Below are 19,436 nucleotides of genomic sequence, written 5' to 3' on the forward strand. Positions count from 1 at the left end.
TGGACCACCAGGGAGTTTTGGTAAGTCTTGGGGGGGTCAGGAGGGTGGGGGGGTTTGTTTAAATTGGTTCCTTTAGACGGCTGAATAATTTGGCGAAGATTCGTTGTATTTGTGGGGAATCGCGATACGTTTTGCTTCCCCACGATAACAACGAATATGGCCCTATACGTTGCGGATTACCAATTTGTAGGGAACGAATGCACACCCCTAGTTTGGTGTCCTAACCAATGTTTGGAGGAAAGGGGGACATGAGTCTGATATGCGTGGGGGCACACATCCCAGAAAGCAGGCTGGATTCATTCTGGCTGGAGCTTTGTGTGGATTAAAGTGACTGGTGGTTTTTCCTTTTATACTTCGTGTTGCAGATGTTCATGTTTCTTTCCTTTCTAACCCTTCTCCACTCTCACTGGTCCTTGGTTGTCCCTTCAGAGGGGATACTGTTGTATTAAGTGGAATTTATTTGTAGATTTGGCAAACTTTAGTTCCCTGTAGGTACCTGAATCAGTCCAGACTCCTGGGTTTTGCCTCCCCTCCAGCAGATGGAGGCGGAGAAGTTTTAACGGACTCCGTCCTATACCCCTGAGGTGCCACCTGCAGTCCGTCAGTGTTTCTCTGTCTCCAACAGATGGTGGAGGTGTAAAATACTGCAGTTTGTGATAGAGATATATAAAAAAATAAATAAAGAGGAGAGACAGCACCAAAGGAACAGAATTTTTAGCCTCCCAGGGGGTTGTCAGGTCCTGGTGAGACCATCCCCCCTGGTATTCGAGGCAGGCGTGCAGAGGGTGGAGGACCCTGTAACTCTGCGCCCAGGATGATACCAGGGATCCTGGCTCTCCCCCGCCTGGGGGGGACCGGGCAAACCTTTGGAGCCTGGTTTGTTTTTGTTATCAACAAAGTTTAAAAAAAAGAAATGGCAAGGTCTAAAAATTCTGGCGGCTCTGTCAGGAAGACACTGAGATCGCTTCTCCGGCTCTCTCCCCCGCCACTAGGGCTTTTCTTTGCTCTTTTCCCGCAGTTGGCTCCTGTTCCACGATGACTTGTGGTGCGGGCTGTGGTGCATATGGGAAAGCATGCGCGCCAGTCTTTGTTCCCAGTGCCTACCCCGAGGGGAGGGCACTTCAGGGAAACCTTCGGGGAATAATTCTGTTGCCCGCCGGGAGCCTGGGAGGCTCGTTCCGGTGCAGGGCTCTTCTCAGCAGCCTGCAGAACCGTTCACGCTCAGCGCAGGAATGGAGGTCATTTTGGCCACTGTCGCAGCTCTCGCATAGGCCGTGAAGAGGGAGGGGGATTTCCCTCCTCCCAATCCCCGCAGCCTGGAACCTCAGGGGGAATCGCTGGAGATCCGGCCTAATCCTCCAGGGAGTGCTCAGATTCCTCATCATCCTTTTCATCTGAATTTGTTCTGTTGCTGTACAAGGCTTTTAAAGCCAGGAAAGCAGCAAGGAAAGGTGGGGATAAAAGGGCATCCCCTAAGGCCTCCAAGAAGCACTGGACCCCTGAAAAAGAGGGGCTCTTGGCTCCTAAGAGACCCAAGGTCCCAGAGAAGGAGGGCACCGCAAGGACCAAGCGTCCGCTCCAGTCCATGGCTGCACACCCTGTGGATGACTCTACTTCTGAGACTTCAGGGCAAGAGGACCAGCAGGGGTTGGACCCTCAGGGAGCAGACCCCGATCTTGCCAACCAGGACCGGGATCAGCTGTTGTTGGGGGTCCCGATGGTCGAAGGTAATGACCCCAAGGTGATTCGTTTGTTCTGCAAGGAGGAATTGGGCTCTCTTATTCCTGCAGTTCTGGAGGAGCTGGGCATTGAGGCCCCTCAGGAGGGTACTGGTCATGATGGGTCTTCAGGGGTCCGACCAGGTCTTTTCCTTTTCATATGTCTATCAGCGCCTTGTTGTTTCAAGAGTGGAACAAGGTTTGAAGGTTAGTCTGGCAATGGACAAGTTATACCCATTATCGGAAGAAGCACTTGATCTTCTGAGGATTCCTAAGATGGATGCTGCGGTGTCTGCAGTTACCAAAAAGACAACCATTCCAGTCTCAGGTGTGACGGCTCTCAAGGACCTCCAGAATAGGAAGCTGGAAGCTCATTTGAAGAACTTTGAGGGAGCTGCTATGTGTAGCAGCTTTGTCAAGAGCCGGTCTTCGCTGGTACAGCACCTGCAGCTGGACAAGTCCTTGTTAGGCTTTGATGTCCTGCAGGCTGGAGGCTGTGATGGCCTACAGTGCGGATGCACTGTATGATCTACTCCGGACTTCGGCCCGGTCAATGGTGTCTGTTGTCTTCGCTCGCCACCTCCTCTGATTAAGGAACTGGTCGGCAGATGTCTCTTCCAAGGCACTGCTGAGCTCCTTGCCATTTAAGGGCAAGCTACTCTTTGCAAAGAGTTGAAGGATTTGATTAAATTCCTGGGGGAAAACAAGGTCCACAAGCTGCCAGATGATAAGGCAAAGACAGAGTCCTTTTCCCTCTCGCTCCCGATTCCAGGGGAATTGAAAGTTTTGAGCATTCAGATTGTCGGGATCCTCCTCCAGACAGGTCTCAGGCAGGCAGCAGTCCTGAAGCCAGTCCTTTCATGGTCGACATTTGGGCAGAGGCAGTTCTTCCCAAAGGTCTGGTGGACCCAAGTCTTCCCAATGAGGTGAGGCCAGTTCAGTCCTTGTTCCCAGGATTGGGCCAGTTTGCTCTGTTCTATGAGGAGTAGACCAAAATCACCTCGGACCTCAGCATAGTAATACAAGGCTACGCTTTAAAATTTGCTTGTCCGTCCCGAGATCGGTTTCTGGTCTCCCTGTGCTCTTACGAGCAAAAACGGTTAGTGGTGCAGGACACTGTCCGTCACCTCAGAGAATTAGAGGCCATCGTGCCAGTGCCCCTGGAAGAACTGGGGGCAGGTCGCTACTCCATTTACTTCATAGTGCCCAAGAAGGAAGGCACGTTCCAGCCCATTCTCGACTTGAAGGTCAACAACTCCCTCAAGGTTCCTTGTTTTCACATGGAAACACTCCAGTGATTGCTTCGGTCCACATGGGGGAGTTCCTTGCTTCGCTGGACCTAACGGAGGCATACCTACTCATAGGGATCTGACCTGACTACCGTAAGTATCTGAGGTTCATGATTCTGGGGGAGCATTTCCAGTTTTGCGCACTGCTCTTCGGACTCACGATGGTTCCCAGGACATTTACCAAGGTGATGGTAGTGTTGGCAGCAGTGCTCTGGAAGGAGGGAGTCTTAGTTCATCCTTACTTGGGACGACTGGCTGATCTGAGCGAAGTCAGAATCTCTGTCGGATGGCGGTGGATCGAGTCCTCCAGCTCTTGAGGTCTCTAGGGTGGATAATCAATTTGGCCAAGAGTCGCCTAGACCCCTTCCAGATCTTAGAGTTTCTGGGGGCGCTTTTTGACACACGATTGGGCAAGGTTTTTCTCACCGAGGGCTGGATCTCCAAGATGCAGGCTCAAGTGCACTCGCTGTTCGACAAGCGTTTGCCCAGGGTCTGGGATTATTTACAGGTCCTCGGGTCCATGACTTCCACCTTGGAGCTAGTTCCATGGGCCTTTGCTCATATGAGACCTCTACAGTCCACTTGTTATCCCATTGGGACCCCATCTCAGAGCGGTTTCACCTACCTCTTCCTCTCACCGAATCTGCCCACTCCAGCCTCTCTTGGTGGCTCCTCCAGGACAAGTTGTGCTGGGGAGTGGACTTGGAGTTCCCCATCTGGATAGTAGTTTCTATGGATGCCAGCCTTTCCGGGTGGGGAGCAATCTGCCAGGACTGTTCGGTACAGGAACGGTGGTCGGTGGAGGAGGCATCGTGCTCGATCAACAGGTTAGAGACCAGAGCGGTGTGGATGGCTCTAGAGGCTCTCCTCCCTCTGGTGAGGGGGAGATCAGTACGGATCCCATCAGACAATGCGACAGCAGTGGCGTACATAAACCGCCAAGGAGGTACCAAAAGCCGGGCGGTAGCCTTGGAGGCCCGGGAGTTGATCAGCTGGGCGGAACTGCATCTGGAGAGGATCGCAGCCTCCCATATTGCAGGCACGGACAACAATCAAGCAGATTTCCTAAGCCGACACCAGTTGAATCCCAGAGAGTAGGAGCTTTCGGAGGAAGCCTTTCACTTTATATGCCACAAGTGGAGCCAGCCCTGCATGGACTTAATGGCAACTTTCCACAACATCAAGGCCCCAAGGTTCCTCAGTTGGCGTCAGGAGACAGGAGCGGAGGGGGTGGACACTCTTGTCCTCCCTTGGCCGTCATATGTTCTGCTGTACGTGTTTCCACTGTGGCCACTAATTGGCAAGGTATTGCACCGCGTAGAAGTCCATCAAGGGGACGTAACTCCTCGTAGCACCGGGATGGCCGAGGCAGCCGTGGTTTGTGGACCTGGTCAACCTAGCAGTGGACGGCCCCTTGCGGATCCAGCTCCTGCCAAATTTCCTCTGTCAAGGCCCCCTTTGTTTGGAAGGGGCAGACCACTTTTGTCTAGCGGACTGGCTTTTGAGAGGGAGCCGCTAGGGAATAAGGGTTATTTGGATGCAGTGATAGCTACTCTCTTGCAGTCCAGGAAAACCTCTGCTTCTCTGGCATATGTCAGGGTGTGGGGTGTTTTCGAGTTTTGGTGTGTGGAACTCAAAGAGTCTATCCCACTCGTGCCTCGGTGAGTGATGTCTTGGCCTTTTTACAGAATGGCCTGGTTAAAGGTTTACCCTTTAATTCCCTGAGAGTTCAGGTAGCGGCCCTGGGTTGCCTTCGTGGTAGAGTGCACGGAGTTTGCTTGGCTGTGCATCCAGACATGCGTTTCCTTCAGGAGAGTGAAGCATTTACGTCCTCCCATTCGGAATCCTTGTCCTTCCTGGTGCCTCAACCTAGTTTTGAGGGCCTTGTGTGTGTCGCTGTTTGAGGCTTTGAAGCGTGCGACGCTAAAGGATCTTACTTTGAAAATGATTTTTCTAGTGGCTATATCCTCAGCTCGGCGGGTGTCGGAGCTTCAGGCCTTATCCTGTTGGGAACCTTTCTTGAGGATTACAGATAGAGGAGTGTCCTTGAGAATGGTTCCCTCCTTTCTGCCTAAGGTGGTGTCTTCCTTTCATTTGAATCAGTCTGGAGCTCCCTTCCTTCCTGGGTTCGGATTCTTCCACTCCCCAGGCCAGAAATTTGCGAAGACTGGAGGTGAGGCGGGCCCTGTTACGTTACTTGGAGATTACCAACAGTTTCTGCCTGTCAGATCATCTTTTTATGCTGTGGAGTGGCCACAGGAGAGGACATAAGGCTTCTAGGGCCACTATTGCTCAGAGATTGCAGGAGGCTATCAGCTAAAAGTCGGCCGGTGCCGGTTGGGCTTCGTGCTCATTCTACCCAGTCGCAAGCAGCCTCTTGGGCTGAGTGTCAGCAGGTTTCGCCACAAGAGATCTGTAGGGCGGCTACTTGGAAGTCTTTGCACACGTTTGCCAGGCACTACCTTCTGGATCTCCAGGCCCCAGAAACAGGGGGCTTTAGTGAGAGTGTGCTTTGAGCGGGACTCTCAAGGTCCCACCCTGGGGAGGGAAGCTTTGGTACATCCCAGGAGTCTGGACTGATCCGGGTACGTACAGGGAAAGGAAAATTTGGTTCTTACCTACTAATTTTCGTTCCTGTAGTACCACGGATCACTCCAGAGTCCCTCCCAGTTCGCTAACGGGAGATTGGAGATTCCACTCGACCAGTTACTTTGTTTGCTCTGCAGAATCAGTATGGCTTAGGTTTCGGTCCCACTTAGGGTGGGCAAGACTTGAGTTTGCATGGTTTTACATCCCTCTGCTTGTTTAGGGGGCAACATTGTTTATGGTTACTGTTTTTTGCTAAAGTATTTATTAATCTGGCTTGGGTACAGTTCAATACTGATGGACTGCAGGTGGCACCTCCAGGATATAGGAGCAGGGTCAGTCAAAACTTCTGTGTCTCCATGTGCTGGAGGGGAGGCAGAACCCAGGAGTCTGGACTGATCTGTGATACCACAAGAAGGAAAATGAGCAGGTAAAAACCAATTTTCCTATGTAGCAGCACATTTTGCATTGACCTGATGAAGGGAGCAGAGCCCTCACATGTGTATTTAGTTATGTACAGCTTGCTTGTTGACTTTTATTCCTACGTATCCTAGGACCCTAACATGCCAAACACACATTATATCGTCATCAAAAGCAAAAATGTTTATTTCCTAATGAAGCACCAAATCAAGATTTGTCATTTTATGTTCTCTCAAGTTGTACAGGTCCTGCTGTGAGGTGTTTTGTTTTTTGCTAGCTGCTTTAAATGGTTAATAAGTGATTATAAAAATGTAAAATCCCCCCCCCCCCCCCCCAGCCCCACATTCATCGTATGCTGCCTTTTCTCTTAAGTGCTTTTGTAATAAACCCTGAGTCTTAAATGTTCCAAGATTCCTGGTCATTCAGAGCAGAAAGCCATTGAGATGGGCATCCCACATTCTGATTGGTCACTGATTAACCTTAGTAAGCTCTGCAGCCCCTGGTACACACAGTGCGCAGGAGCCAGAAACATTGCTGCTGCTTCGTGCACACTCAGATTCTGGGCTACTTCTTCCTGGTTTTGGTATAAACCGCACTGTGCTAGTAATGCATTTTTCTTCAGAAGAAAAATGGCTTCGCTGCGGATGGCCAATCTGTTCTTAAGTTCTCTAGCAATGCCTGTGCAGGAAAAGGTACTGGCTCCATCATAGAAAGTCCAAAATGCCTTAAGTTGGTGGGACCAGGTGACCTGGGCTTGCAAGAGACAGAAACTGATCCTGCTTCCTCTTCATCTCCCCAGGGATCACCATCTTGATTCCTGCACCACCCCCGTCTCCTTCCACTGCCACCAGAATCGTGTAATGTGAGGTATGCCAGGGTCCCCGGAGCTGACATTGCCACCTTATTTATAATCAGTCACTTACAAACTTCTTACTGTTATGGTGACTGTTGGTGTTTTGCTTGAGGTGATCTTTGGACCTTGGGAGGAAGTCGGCTCTGATCAGGCGGTACAGATAAATCAGGATCATTATATCTACTGTGCAGAGAGAAACCAGTATCAGCGAATCCACTACTGAAGTGGGAGCCAGCAGAAGAGCCCCAGCCCGCTGCTGCTGGATTATCTTGCGCATCAGGTAGTTGGTGAGGTAGAGCTGGGCCCCCAGGCGGAAGCAGATGAAGGTCAGCAGGTTGATGCACTTGTTGATCCTGTAGAGGATGGAGTCCTGGGCGTTGCCGAGTTTCAGCAGTAGGCGTGTGTGCAGGAAGACGCTGTTCACTTCCACAAAGAGCGAGATCACCCCTCCTGCCAGGTAGTGATGGGTAAAGGCAGCATAGAGAAAGGGAGGTGCCACCTGAAGAGAGGAAACACAAATAACTCAGTGACCCCTGAAGGTCAGGCAGCTTGTGTGCAGGGGGGAAGAGGACACTTCAAGAAATGTGGGTGCCCATGATTTGAAAACACCTAAAGAAATGTAAACAAAACAAGGAAGAGAAAGATGTGGAAACTACATCCCTGTGGCTCCTACGGGTGCTGCTGCATGCTCAAGTTGGGGAAACCATATTTAGTTTCAAGTTTATAAACTTTTTTTTCCAATGATGCTATAAAATAGTGTACTGCAGCTGTTGCATTCTCTGGGCGGGGGAGTTGTATTCCCGTTGTTGCATGCTGTTTGGGTGGGGTGTATATGTAGCTGTGGCATGCTGGCAGGAGTGGAGTTCTACGCCAGCTGTTGGATGCACAGGGCAGGGGAGTTATATTCCAGCTGTGGCATGCTGTTTGGGTTGGGTGTCTATGCTGACTGAGCAGGGAAGGTTGCCAGCTGTTACATGCTGACCAACGGGCCGATACAGTAAAGTCCGCGAGAGAGTGGACGAACGCCCGCTCTCCCGGCGCGCCCACCGGCCCTTCGCCAGTGCGTGCGATTCTGTGTTTAATGTAAGACATTCTCATGTCATGGTTTTTGTTGGAATGTAAACCGAAGTGATTGGTAACTCTGTTACTTGAATATCAATATATAAAAGTGCTAAATAAATAAATAAATTTAAATTAGGTGACGCGGTAAAAACGGGGAAAAGGAGGCGCTAGGGACACTAGCGCGTCACTAGCGCCTCCTTTTTGACAGGAACGGTGGCTGTCAGCGGGTTTGACAGCCGACGCTCAATTTTGCCGACGTTGGTTCTCGAGCCCGCTGACAGCCACGGGCTTGGAAACCGGATGCCGGCAAAATTGAGCGTCCGGTTTTCGGCCCGACAGCTGCGGGCCGAATTCAAATTTTTTTTTTTTTTAACTTTTCGGGACCTCCGACTTAATATCGCTATGATATTAAGTCGGAGGGTGCACAGAAAAGCAGTTTTTACTGCTTTTCTGTGCACTTTCCCGGCACTAATTTCTGAAAGTAAAATGTGCGGCTTGGCTGCACATTTTACTTTCTGTATCCCGCGCGCATACCTAATAGGGCCATCAACATGCATTTGCATGTTGAGGGCGCTATTAGGAGCCGCGGGTTGGACGCGCGTTTTCCTCCCCTTTCTGAATAAGGGGTAAAGGAAAACGCGCGTCCAAGAGCAGGGTGACAGTGCGCTCCGTCGGGGCGCACTGTACTGTATCGGCCTGTTAGAGAGCACTGCAGCTGTTGCATAATCTGGGCAGGAGAGTTCTACTCCAGCTGTTGCATGCTCTGGGAGGGGGAGTTTTAGAGCTGCCGCATGTTCTGGATGGGCTTTATTTATTTATAGTCCACAAACCTAAATACTTGCTTACTTATCATCCCATCAGAGCAGGCCAGAGGTGTGGGTTTTGCTCCCCTACCAGCAGAGGGAGGCAAAGAACAACTGTTTTGATGGGATTGCCCTATCTAGGGTGCTGCGCCACCTGCAGCCCTCCTCTATTCCATCGCCAGCAGAGGGTAAAGGTGCAGTCCTGCAGCTTGGATTGTGGGGGTGGGGGCTCTGTTCCTCGGGCAGCTCTCTAGTCCAGAGGTGATGGGGTCAGTGGCCTCTGCTTTGTCCTGATCTGGGAGGAGGGAAGCTGAGAGCCAGAGGAGTTGCGTTCCTCCATTTCCTTTCTCCTTCAAGCTGGCACATTTTCTCAGGGAAGAGAAGACCTGCGCAATGGGCCATCCGGCAGCTGTTGGCAGGGATGTTTTACACCATAGTTTGTTCCCCCTAGTGTTTGGGAAACAAAGCTTTGCTCTGCAGGCTGGGGGTAGTTTTTTGTTGGAGATGGCGCTGCTGCGTATGGAGGCCTCTGCTGTGCTTTTCTCTGGGGGAGGGGGAGGCGTTTGCAGCCTGTCCCTTGTGGGGGAAAAAAGCCCGAAAGGGACCCACTTGGAATTGGGAGATCATGGGAGGAAGAGACACCATCAATTAAAGGAGCAAGGCTGGGCATAACTAGAGAGTATTCTCCATGCCCATACCTGAAAGGTACCACTTCTTTCCCGAGCAGCTGCTTTAAATTTCTTGTAATAAAAGCTTTAGGAGAGCATTGAGGACACATTTGTTTAGTTTAGTAACATTTCTTGATAAAGAGTCACATCCTATCGATCTCAGCTTCGGAGTGCCCCAAGGATCCTCGCTATCCTCTACTCTATTTAATATCTATATGCTCCCTTTATGCAGAATTCTATCAAGCCTCAGTCTAACACATTTTATCTATGCCGATGATGTTCAAATTTTAATACCGATCCAAAAGTCCATTGACCAAACTCTAAAGCTCTGGGACATATACCAATCCACCATTGAAAAGGTATTAACCCAAATGAATCTTTCCCTAAATACTAAAAAAAACTGAAATCCTATACATCTCCCCTAAATTAAGCAAGACAAAAGAGCTTGAAATTCAAGAAGCGGCCAAAAACTACCCCATCTCCCTAGAAGTACGAGATCTTGGGATTCTTATAGATTGCGAATTCTCCATGAAATCCTGCGTTAAAAAAATCATAAGCGATGGTTACTTCAAATTAAATATACTCAAAAGATTAAAACCCCTCCTACTCCCTAAAGACTTTAGAACTGTCTTACAGGCACTTGTCTTATCAAGATTAAACTACTGTAACTCACTATTCTTAGGCCTTCCCGCAAATATAACAAGACCATCGCAACTTCTGCAGAGCTCTGCAGCTAGACTCTTGATAGGTACTAGAAGATCTGAACATATCACCCCAATATTAAAAGAACTTCATTGGCTGCCGGTCAAATACAGGGCCCAGCATAAAATCTTATCACTAATACACAAAACCCTCTACAATGAAAAAATTGAATGGCTAACCTCTTCACTTCACTTCCACACCCCCTCAAGAACCACCAGATCAACCGGAACAGGGATGCTGCCAATTCCTTCCCCCAAAATTGCACATCTAAATAATGTAAGAGAAAGATCTATCTCTATTGCTGGACCCTTTCTATGGAACTCCATCCCGCAGGAATTATGACTAGAAGCTGACATCAAATTATTTAAAAAGGGGATTAAAACTTGGCTTTTTAAACAAGCCTACCAAGAGCTGTTAGCATAATTATCTTACACTTCTGATTTAATACCAAGGTAATGTATATTTTTAATTTTTATTATACTATCTCTACCTTAAACTTACTACCTCTCTAAGGGGGTCATTTATCAAAATGCTCTAAGGTGTTTTTGTATGTGTTAAGGGCTTATCGCATGTGAAAATGTCTTTAATGCATGCGATAGCACCATATTGTATGGTGTGATGCAAATTTGAAAAAGAGGAGGAGTTAGGGGTGGGCTGGGTTTGCCAGTCTGCAAAGTGCTATTGCACAGACTTAACACCAATTTTAACTACACCTTTTTCAGTAGCTTTAAGCTGTGTGATAGCTTGTGTTATGGTTTTAGCACATTTTGTGATGTCTCCTGAATGGCCTGTTTTAGTAGACCATCTGGGGGAGAGAGAGCCATAATGCCTGCTCCCTAGATAGGTATTTCTATCCCTATGGGAGGCCCACCTAGTAACTCGAGGTGAGGTTTAGGTATTAGTGTAGGGGTTAGGGGCCACTTTGACATTCAACGTGAGACGTACGAACAGAACAGTGGTCTCTTGTGAAGATTTGATGACTTACGGAGAGAGGAAACTCACCCAAAGATGAGATTTGTTCAATGTTCTCTCCACCTAGCTTGATGTTACCCAGGTAGAGAGTCCATCAAGCTAGGTTGAGAAAACCTTGCACAAATATCATCTTGGAGTGAGTTTCCTCACTCCGAAGGTCATCAAATCTTCACAAGAGACCACTGTTCTGTTCGTATGTCTCACGTTGCATGTCAAAGTGGCCCCTATCCCCCTACACTAATACCTAAACCTCACCTCGAGTTACTAGGCGGGCCTCCCATTGGGATACAAATACCTATCTAGGGTGAGGGCATTATGACTAGGTGCTCTCTCTCTCTCTCCATTAACAATGGGTTCCCCAGTGGTTGTATGCAGGAAATACAACAGGTATGGCACTTATCGCAAAGTCTGAAAATGTTAGCGCAATTTGCGCTAACTTAGCTCTTCACATAGGTAATTAGTGCAAATTGCAATAAACTGTATATTAGCATAAAACATGCCCCTTTTGCTATCGCATGCAATACTTATTGCATTTTGATAAAGCCAGGCCTAAGTGTTTAAATTTGGATTATTTAGCATACTATTTAGTTTGCTATGTTAATTATATTATGAAATAATGTATTTATTTCTTTCTTCTTTGGAAATGCAAATAATTTTAAATGATTAATTGCTAACTACTGTAAACTGATTTGATATGCTTGCATGAAAAGTCGGTCTATAAAAATTATTAAATAAATAAAATAACAGCTGTGATCGAGGGCCCGGCAGTACTTCCAGGACCCCTGGGAGCTGCGGCATTAGGGAGAATTCTTACTGCACTTCCCCATTGACCCCCCTTTTCTCACCGAACTTTGCAATTCAGGACGGGGCTGCGGGTTCCTTCCCCAGCTTAGTTCCTACTCGGGGGCAATGTTCCTCTGGTTCCATCCAAAAGGCCCAGTTGGAAAGAAGAGCCAGGCCTGGATTCTAGGTTGCTTGCTGCTGGAGCACAATTGTTGAGGGATGAGCTAGGGGACTTGATCTTAGGGATAGTGATCCAGAAGGAGAATCCTTGGAAGAAAGGGGGCAATCCAGTTATTTAGAAGGGAAGCAACATCAGCGATGATTCACCAATCTTCATCAGCGTTGGGCATAGCGGAGGAGCAGGTGGAAGTGGCCAAGGAAGGAGAGGACTCTGCTTTTCCATTTCACAGGACGGTGGCTGCCTTAGTGATCTCGGAGTGGATGCTCTGGAATTAGTTTCAGGGTTGGCAGGACTATGTGCAAATTCTATCCCCTGCCCACTGAAGATTTAGCGCTGTTAAAATTCCCAACAGTGGATGCCTCGCTGACTGCAGGCACAACGGAAAACCACAACCCCAGTGGAAGGGGAAACGGCCTAAAGAATCCTCAGGATAGGAGGATTTAAGTCCTCCTTAAAGAATCCTTTGAGGTATCCTCACTGGTGCTTCAGGCAATTGTTTAGATTGACTGCCAAAGAAGCAGAAAAACTGGAGGTGGGTATCTCCTAGGATTGCAAACTTTCAACCATCAAATTTCCAAGCACCTTGAGATGCTGTTTAATATCTTTGCTGATGGTGCTTATGCACAAGTGACTTTAATTGCTACCATTTCCCTCACTATTTTTGCAATTAATGATCCTCTTCCTTGGTCCTGTGCTTTCTTGAACTGTTATTGTTTTTGCCTCCATCACTTCCACAACCTTTCTATGAAGAAATATTTCCTGGTGTCACTCCCAAGTCTCCCTTTCGAGCCGCTTATCATTTCCACTAGTTCTAGAATGTCTTTATACCAAAAATGGTTTCATTTTACCAGCCCAGAGACCCAATTATCATTATGTTTGAGGATACCCGGAGTCTGGGATTATCTACAGGTCCTAGAGTCCATGGCCGCGGACTTTATTTGGTACCTTGGCCAGGGCATCCATGAAGCCCTTGTAGAGATCTCTTCTTTTTCATTGGAAAACCCAGTCACAGGATTACAATGTGAAGCTGCTTCTGAAACCAGAGGCCAGGACCAGTCTATCTTGGAGGCTCTCAGTTCAAAATCTGTCCACAGGCGCGGATCTGGAAGCTCCAGGTTGGATATTGCTTATGACGGATGCCAGTCTGAGCAGATGGGGGGGATCCATTGACAGGGCAGGCTGGCTCAGGGGCTTTGAATGCAGCAGATGCTTCAGGGTCCATCAATCATTTGGAGAGGAGAATAATAAGAATGCTACAGGAGTTCCTGCCCCTAGTTCAAGGAAAATGGTTGAAGATATTCTCCAACAGTGCAACAGCAGTGGCACGTGAATTGCCAGAGAGGTACCAGGAGCCGATTGGTGTCTCTGGAGGTGGGTCTCTTTCTCAGGTGGACAGTGGAATACCTTCAGGCACTCTCGACGGCTCACACTGCTGGGGTGCAAAAACAGGTGGATTTTCTGCATTATCACGTTCTGGACCCAGGAGGAAGGTAGCTAGAGGATGTGGCACTGCAAGGGTCATGCATAGATGGGATGAGTCCGTCGTGGATTTCTTGGCTACAAAGAGCAATGTCAAGGTTGCACATTTCTTCAGCCGAAGGAAGGAACCAGGGTCCACAGGACTGGATGCCCTGGCCTATGCTGGTTCCACCATGGCTGATGAGAGGAAGAATGATTCAAAGGACTACTTGTTCTGGGAGCGCCAGACTGGCCCAGGCATCCCTGGTACGTGGATCTCACGAGACTTGAGAAAGAGGAGCTGCTTTGGTAGCCTGCTGTGGCAGGGTCTGGTTTGAATGAGACCCTGATGCAATTTGTCTTGCAGCTTGGCTACTGAAAGGAGAAAGCTAAGGAGTATTGGTAACTGTCAGGAAGTGGTGACAACCTTGCTTCAAACTGGAAAGAACACTACATCTTTAGCGTAGTTTTTGAAGCACGGTGTTTGGAGGCAGAAGTTTCCCCCTTTATAGCATCTGTGCCATTGAGTCTGGCCTCTTACAGGGAGGTTTACAGAAAGGCTTAGCTCTGAACTCCCTTATGGTGCAGGTAATAGCAATTTCTTGCTACAGGGAAGGATCCAGGGAATTGGCTTTATCGGCGCTCCCAGACGTGTCTCGTTTACTTAAGGGGGTGAAACATCTGTGTCCTCTGCTTCAAAGGACAATTCCATCTTAGGATCTCCATTTCTTTCCCCAAGCCTTGTGGAGGGCTTCATTTGAGCCCATTAAGAGTGCATCAATTAAAGTCTTGACGCTGAAATCAATTTTCCAAGCAGCAGTCTGTTCGGCAAGGTGCATTTCCGAACTAGAGAAATCTTGTCCTAGAGAAATTTGCTTTTGAAATTTTTGAATAGGGGAGTGTCGTCCTTTCATATGGGTCAGTCAGTTGAACTGCCAACATTCAGGAAGAGAGATTTGCTGGAAGGGTATGTTGACCTTTACTGCTCAGGTACTGAAAGGTGCTGAATCCCTTCAGGAGGTCAGATTGTTGGTCTTGTGGTCGGCCTGCAAGGCCATGTTAGCAAGGTGGTTCAGCCTATATTGCCAAAGCACTGGTAGGATCAAGGATCTCAGGACATATTCCACGAGAGTGCAGGAAATCTGCAGAGTGGCGATTTGGGCATTGTTGCATGCCTTTTCAAAATACTACCAGTTGGATGTTCAGGCAAGGGACACTGATGCTTTTGGATCAGGTGTTTTGAGGGCAGGCTTAGCAGGTTCCCATGCATTGTAACAGGGGGCTTGGGTAAATGCCAGGCTTCTGAACGGGTCTGGTGGGACAATAAGGAAGGAAAACCTTTGGTTTCCTACTTGCTACTTTTCTTTCCTTGAGTCCTACCAGACCAGGCCACCTATTTTTTGCCTTCAGCTTGCTGTAATATTGTGAGGTTTTTTTTCTACTACCCAGAAAGTGTTTTTCAGTTTATAAGATAGGGAGATTTGGAGGAGACCAGGTTTAGTTCTGGAGACATTTCAAGCCCTGCTTGTCGGGGGTTGTGAATTAAAATGTTTGTTTTGATACAGATATGCTGAAGGGCTGCAGGTGACACCATACTCTCTATAGGGTGATGCCTTCAAAACAGTTGTTCTCTGCCTTCATCTTCTGGTAGGTGAGCAAAACCTATGTGTTTGGACCGGTCTGGTAGGACTCAAGGAAAGAAAATTAGCAGGTAAGAAACCACATTTTTCCTTTTGGCAGATTACACTCTCTGATGATAAATATACAGAGGTCCATATTCAGACATAGCTAAAATATAGTTGGATAAGAGGCTGAATATACCAATACTTGCCATTTAGATGGATAATTTTAAGTTATCCATCTAAATGGCTTTTGAATATCTACCTCCCTAATTTTAACCCACAGAATGACAAAATATTTTACAACTGGCACATGAATGACCATGAAATCACACTCACTAGCGTAAAAAACGTACCTGTAAGCATCCTACGGTTTATTTTAAACATTTATAATTCCGCACTCATCCACGGTTTGAGGCGTGGAACAAAATAAACATGCATAAAAATCTTATGACTGTTATGATTGGTAAAATTCAATAAAAAAAACCCTTGAAAATAAAAAATCGTATACAACACATGCAGAAAACAAACAATAACAAAACACAAGGACCTGCCAAACAAGAGACTGGAACACTTAAGGAAGATCAGAAGAAAAGCCAGCGCCTGCCACTAAAGGATTTAGCAGCCACAAAATGAACGCCACAGGGGAACAAGACCAAGAAAAGCAACCAGTTCCCAGGGTGGTATAAGGGCTCCTTCGCTCCCTTTGCCAATAGTTTTGCCTTGTTTTTCCAGCTAGAAGAGTCGGGGTTTTACATTTGTAGGAGCACCTGTTACCCTGCCCCTTGCTGGGATTGGTCAAGCTCGCCTTTATACACTGGTTGGAGCACGTTTGAAGTGTGGTTGGACGTAGTCTTGTTTTGGAGCAGGAGTGTTTTGGTGGTTCCCCTAATTCAGGCCCCATGGGTTATATTAAAGGGGGTAGGACTCTGCCCTATTTACCAGTTGCCTTCACAGACCTGGAAGAAGATTTTTGTCTTTCAAGAGACTTGGTTGTTTTCTTGACCTGCTCCCAGCTTAGGAGGGCAAACACCCCTACCTGAGGAGAATGGGAACTACATTTGCTCTGCGTCCAAGTAACTGCGAGGCCTATGGTTGCTTAAGAGTGAGAACTGGCTTGTGAGCAGATCTTTGCTTTACCTTGGGATAGGAGGGAGTTTTTTTCCCCCCACCACCACCCTCTATGTACTTGAAGTGGAGATTTTTCTATCATTCCCATTATTGGGAAGGGACAGTGACTCAGAGGCTGAAGATGGAGAAGATTTGTGGCACTTGGGGTTTGTATTATTCTTTGTATTCTTATGATTTTTGCTAGCTTGACTTGGATCCTATTGTTTAAGCTACAGTAAATGTATTATTTGAACACCAATCCCAGGGATGAGGATTCACTATCTCACCTACAGAGACTGAGAGAACTGAGAGATGGCTGTGGACTGTATTCCCACCTGTGCACCTCAGGCGACTTGTCCTCCTCCTTGACAATGAGACCCTGGTGGCCCCATGGCTAACTAACAGGCCGATACAGAAAAATATGCGGGAGAGCCAGCGAGCGCCCGCCCTCCCGGCGCGCGCACAGGCCACTCTCCTGGGCGTGCGATTCAGGAGGGTGGCCTATGCAAATTAGGGCCCGCGGTAAAGAGAGGAGATAGGCTGACAGCCACGGGTTCGGAAAATGTATGCCGGCATAATTGAGCGTCCGTCTTTCGGGCCACGGGACGATTAAAAATTTAAAAAAAAAAAATTTATTTTTTTTTGAGGCCTCCGACTTAATATCGCCATGATATTAAGTCGGAGGGTGTACAGAAAAGCAGTTTTTTCTGCTTTTCTGTACACTTCCCCAGTGCCGGCAGAAATTAATGCCAGCCTTTGGGCAGGCGTTAATTTTTGAAAGTAAAATGTGCAGCTTCGCTTTCTGGATCGCACAGGAATAACTAATAGGGCCATCAACATGCATTTGCATGTTGCAGGCGCTATTAGTTTTGAGGGGGGTTGGCCGCACGTTTTTGACGCACTATTACCCCTTACTGTATAAGGGGTAAAGCTAGCGTGTCGAAAACGCGCAGCCAACCCCCCCTCAAAACTAATAGCGCCTGCAACATGCAAATGCATATTGATGGCCCTATTAGTTATTCTCGCGCGATCCAGAAAGCGAAGCTGCACATTTTACTTTAAAAAATAAGTGCACTGTACTGTATCAGCCCATATGCATGATTAGAGAGAAAGCGAGAGGTCTGGGACACTGAGATTGGCTCTGGTGCTGTGTGGCCCTTACATTCTGATTTTAAACCGAAGAGGGGGTTACAGTGGTATGACATACCTGGATTCATGCCTGAAAACATAGGGCTGTGACCGTTAACCATGATAACTAAACCTTTTGTAAGATTGCATGAACTGCCAGGACCCAATTAACCATGCATCAAAAGCTTGCAAAAAGAAAAAAAGCTTTTTAAAGGATTGAATGCAAGTCATGGTACAGAGCTGTTCCATCTTTAAGAGTACACTAAAATCAACTAAACTAAGTTGAAATTTATACTTACCTGTTAATTTCCTTTCCTTTATTCCTAACAGACCAGTCCATACATGTGGGATACTTCCTCCAGCCAGCAGAATGGAGGCAGAGAGAAAAATTCAAGAGCTGACTTCACTCTCTATAAAAGGTTCGGTGCTGCTTCAGCTTCTCAGTATGCTATGCTGAAGCTAGAAAACAACCAGGAGCCATTGTTAGTTCTGATTCACCATTACAAAAAGAATCCACTACCATTTCTTGGGTACTAGGCCTGGGACCCAAATACCAATCCCAAGTTTGCACATTTGCCATTGGCTCTCCTAAGTGTAAGGTTCTCCTGGAATTAGAGAGAGAGAAGAAGAAAGAAGACATTAGGACACAATAATAATTTATCAAAGGGCAAAGGTCAAGGACTGAGGATTCCATCTGCTTCCCTTTCCCTGGGCTGTGTTTCTCTGTTTGGCAACAGGCCTTCTTTGCTAAATCTATCTATATGTCTACCTAAAACTATATGCATCTGTGCAACTCTAACTATTTACCTATCTATATATTTGTATATATTCCTATCTATAAGTACATTCACCGCTTTTTTTTTTTTTTTTTACCACCATTCTCCTCTTGAGGTGGGTCCTGGACTGGTCTGCTAGGACTAAAGGAAAGGAAATTAACAGCTAAGTATAAATTTCACCTTCCTTCACATCCTACAGACCGGTCCATACATGCAGGATGTACCAGAGCAATCCCTGTTCCAGGTGGGAGTTAATTAGACTTGCTTCCAGGATTCCCGTATTAGATGTGTCTTTTTTTCTTTTACTCGGATTGACCCCTAGCATTCTATAAAAGTATACTGATGTGCCCTTGCAGCTGCCCTATGGATTTCCCCTAGGGTCATGATCTGTCCGGTGCATAAGACACCATCTGAGCTTTCTCCCAGTGTCCTTTTAGGCTGTTGGACCTTGACCTTGCCTTTAATATGCAAGCTTACTTACTCCATTGCACTCTTGCTGCCTCTGAGGCCACTTCTCTCTTGCAGGCCTCTGCAGTCAAACATAACCATCCGCTTGAGTTCCTGAACTCATTTGTGAGTTTCCTGTTATCTCAAAAGGAACCTTATGTCTATCTAGTGGTCTGAGCTCCGGCCTCTGACCTTAATCTTCAGCATTCATAAACCCTGCAGAGAATGATATGTCCCATTACTTTCAAGACAACGGGGTGGCATATTGGGCACTGTGCGCCTCTTTTTTTTTTTTTTTTTTTTACGAATTGCCCAAGCAAACACAGGAGACAGATTTTCCCAACAAGTCCCTGCAATGCTCCCCTACAATGCTTGAAAGGAAGTGAAGCTAGATCTCTTCCTCTAGTGAGCTCCCTGCCAAGCTGGGGAGACTTGTGATCTTGCCTCTTCAGAAGAATTGGTTCTAACGTGCGAGCAGGATGAGGACGGTCTCCCTCCTCTGTTCCTTACAAGAAATCTGCGTTCTATAGGAAATATTTTTCTTGTATTGCTCTTAAGCATTCACACATTCAGTCATCTGGCATATCACTAAACTTTTGAGAAAGGAATGGAGCTGAAAAGCTCAAGTGAACTTAACCAAATCTTCCACGCCCCATATGGGGCCTGACCCCATGTGGCCCTTGCCCGTTTGTAGGCCCCGCACTACCTTGGTGGAAGGACGTGCCTGCACTCCTCCCTGAAACATTGTACCTCTCCTAATGCTGACGTCTTAGGGACCCTCCCCCCCCCCCCCCAAACTCTAAGGCGTGCTACATGGAGAGCGTCCGCATTTCCAGCATCCCTAATCTACATCATCACCTA

At 47.4% G+C, this 19,436-nt stretch overlaps 1 protein-coding gene across 1 annotated transcript in view; it reads right to left on the reverse strand.

Annotated features, from left to right (window-relative positions):
- Positions 1-6,181: 6,181 nt before the first annotated feature.
- Positions 6,182-19,436, reverse strand: part of LOC115096738 (calfacilitin-like) — a 38,115-nt gene continuing 24,860 nt past the window's right edge. The window contains exon 4 of the mRNA XM_029611801.1: positions 6,182-7,365. Coding sequence (XP_029467661.1) covers positions 6,925-7,365 — 441 coding nt within the window. The 3' untranslated portion in view covers positions 6,182-6,924. The remainder of the gene's footprint in view (positions 7,366-19,436) is intronic.

The sequence above is a fragment of the Rhinatrema bivittatum genome, chromosome 8 (genome assembly GCF_901001135.1).
Source record: "Rhinatrema bivittatum chromosome 8, aRhiBiv1.1, whole genome shotgun sequence".
In the NCBI taxonomy this organism is placed as follows: Eukaryota; Metazoa; Chordata; class Amphibia; order Gymnophiona; family Rhinatrematidae; genus Rhinatrema; species Rhinatrema bivittatum.